The 2,500-nt window shown below is 44.3% G+C and overlaps 1 protein-coding gene across 2 annotated transcripts in view; it reads right to left on the bottom strand.

Moving 5' to 3' along the window:
* The window catches only part of LOC113807323 (inactive ubiquitin carboxyl-terminal hydrolase MINDY-4B), a 73,122-nt gene that overhangs the window by 113 nt on the left and 70,509 nt on the right, over positions 1-2,500 (bottom strand). For both annotated transcript variants that reach the window (XM_070139683.1, XM_070139684.1), the window contains 2 exons: positions 1,759-1,887; positions 1-725 (listed from right to left, as the gene is read on the bottom strand). The exon at positions 1-725 is cut by the window's left edge and continues 113 nt beyond it. In XM_070139683.1, coding sequence (XP_069995784.1) covers positions 677-725; positions 1,759-1,887 — 178 coding nt within the window. In that variant the 3' untranslated portion in view covers positions 1-676. The remainder of the gene's footprint in view (positions 726-1,758; positions 1,888-2,500) is intronic.

Genomic DNA, 2,500 nt, shown 5'->3' with positions numbered 1-2,500 from the left:
ACGTATACAAAATCTATGACATGTATCTCTAACTGCAAATAACCCCACGTAGTTTTTTTTTTTATATTGGACATATTTGTGATACGCTGTAGCACCTTCAGAAACCGACAGAACCTCCCCAGTGATTGCTCTAACACTAACAGGCTTTACTTCTAACATTCTATCAAAGATGCTTTTAAGTTCTATTAATGCTGTCGATTGTATTCTACGTCCTATTCCTCCTGTCACATTTGCTTCACATTTGGATGTACTTGTGATGGAAGGGCTATTTCTCCTGTCACATTTGCATCACGTTCTGTACTCTGGATGTACTTGTGATGGAAGGGAACGAGGGGAAAGAGTACAGAGGAAATAGTAAGGGTTCTAGTATACTGTCAAAAGAGTAACCACAAAAAAAGAGTCATCATGAGAAAATATAAGGGCAAATAATGTGAGTAGAGTAAGTCAATGAGTATAAAAAGGGTTCTAGTATACTGCCAAAAGAGTAGCAAAAAAAAAAAGAGTCATCATGAGAAAATATAAGAGCAAATAGTGTGAGTAAAGTAAGTCAATGAGTATAGAAGATGGAGCTTGAGGAAGAGCTTGCAATGCACGAGGAAAGGCAGTGGAGATCCCTAGATGAAGACTGCAGGGACAGGTCGGGAGGTAATTTCTCGATGCGTTTGGGGTTCTTTGCTTAAACGTAAGGCATGGTTCCATTCCAGGTAACTGTTGCGTCGTTCCACCTGCAATTCGAAAATACGAAAAAATAAGTTAAATTAATAGAGGTATCTGTGAATCTATCTCTCGCACGCACACACCTGCATTCGTATACATACATGAGCACGTCTCACACATACCCTTAGCTACACGATAAGGCAGATTCACAGACGAAATTATGCTCCAAAGGACATATACACTTATACATAAGCGTAGGAAAGAGGGAGGAAGAGTAGGAGAGAGGGAAGAAGAGTAGGAGAGAGAGAAGAAGAAGGAGCGAGGGAGGGAGAGTTTGAGAGAGGGAGGAAGAGTAGAAGACAAACGGGGCGTACATGTACGTAAGATCACGAACAATGTCTTTACTCAGACGGATAATGAAGGAAGTGTATGTGTGTGCATGCAGGCACACACACACACACACACACACACACACACACACACACACACACACACACACACACACACACACACACACACACACACACACACACACACACACACACACCCACACACACACACACATATATCATATACTTATATATATATATATATATATATATATATATATATATATATATATATATATATATATATATATACAAATATATATGTGATTTCTAGATTTTCTCAAACTATTTTTACGTACAAATAAGTAACGTTAACCTTACCTCATAGAGATATATATATATATTTTTTTTAAACAATAGTGCATGCTTATGTGTTAAAAATAAATAACGTTGACCTTACCTTGTAGATATTTTTTTTAAACAATAGTGCATGCTTATGTATAAGTATATATATTCACATATACGTGCGTTAGTATGTACCTTCATACAGAAGAGACACAAAAAAAACAACCCAACCCAAGATCCATATAAGTACTTCCCAACACTACCGCTACTTACACAAGTCCTTCTACAGACCTCGACCCACCCGCATACCCAAAAAACAACCCAACCCAAGGTCCATATAAGTACTTCCCACACTACCGCTACTTACACAAGTCCTTCTACAGACCTCGACCCACCCGCATACCCTCAGATCCGCCCGGACACTCACTTGGTGTGGATGAGGTTCTCGAGATCGGGGGCGCTGAACTCCTCGGTGGCGGTGGGCGTGCGGGCGTCGATGGTCACGAGGGTGGGCGTCGGGTGGTTGGACGAGCACGAGTAGTAGTAGAGGTTGAACCTGGATGGGCGTGGGCGTGGCGCGAGGGCGGGGGTGGGTGGGTGGGGGTGGCGTGGGCGGGGTGGGGTTGGGGAGGGCGGGTGGGTGGGGGTGGGTGGGGGGTGGAGGGGGAGGCATAAAGGGGATGAATGAGGGAGGAAAGGTGGAAGAGGGAGCGAGGGGAAGGAGAGTGGTGGAGAGTAGGGGCGGAGGGGGGAGAGTAGGAAGGAAGGAGGGAGTTTGAGAAAGGGGGAGAGTAGGAGAAGGAGGAAGAGTTTGAGAAAGGGGGAGAGTAGGAGAGAAGGGGAAGAGTTTGAGAAAGGAGGAGAGTAGGAGAGAAGGGGAAGAGTAGGAGAGAAGGAGGGAGAGTAGGAGAGAGGGAAGTAGAGTTTGAAGAGGGAGGAAGAGAAGAGAGGGAAGAAGTAGGGATAAGGTAGAAGAGTAGGAGAAAGGGAGGACAATGAGAGAGAAGGAAGAAGAGGAGGAGAGAGAGAGGGCAATGAGAAGGAGGAAGAGCAGGAGAGAGGGAGGACAATGAGAGATAAGGAGGAGAAGTAAGAGAGAGGTAAGAAGAGATGGAGATAAGAAGGAGTAGGAAAGAGGGATGAGAATGATAGAGAAGGAGGAAGAGCAT

This window comes from Penaeus vannamei, chromosome 26, assembly GCF_042767895.1.
Source record: "Penaeus vannamei isolate JL-2024 chromosome 26, ASM4276789v1, whole genome shotgun sequence".
Lineage (NCBI taxonomy): Eukaryota > Metazoa > Arthropoda > Malacostraca > Decapoda > Penaeidae > Penaeus > Penaeus vannamei.
Note: the sequence above shows the minus strand (reverse complement) of the source record. Positions and strands in the feature narration are given on the sequence as shown.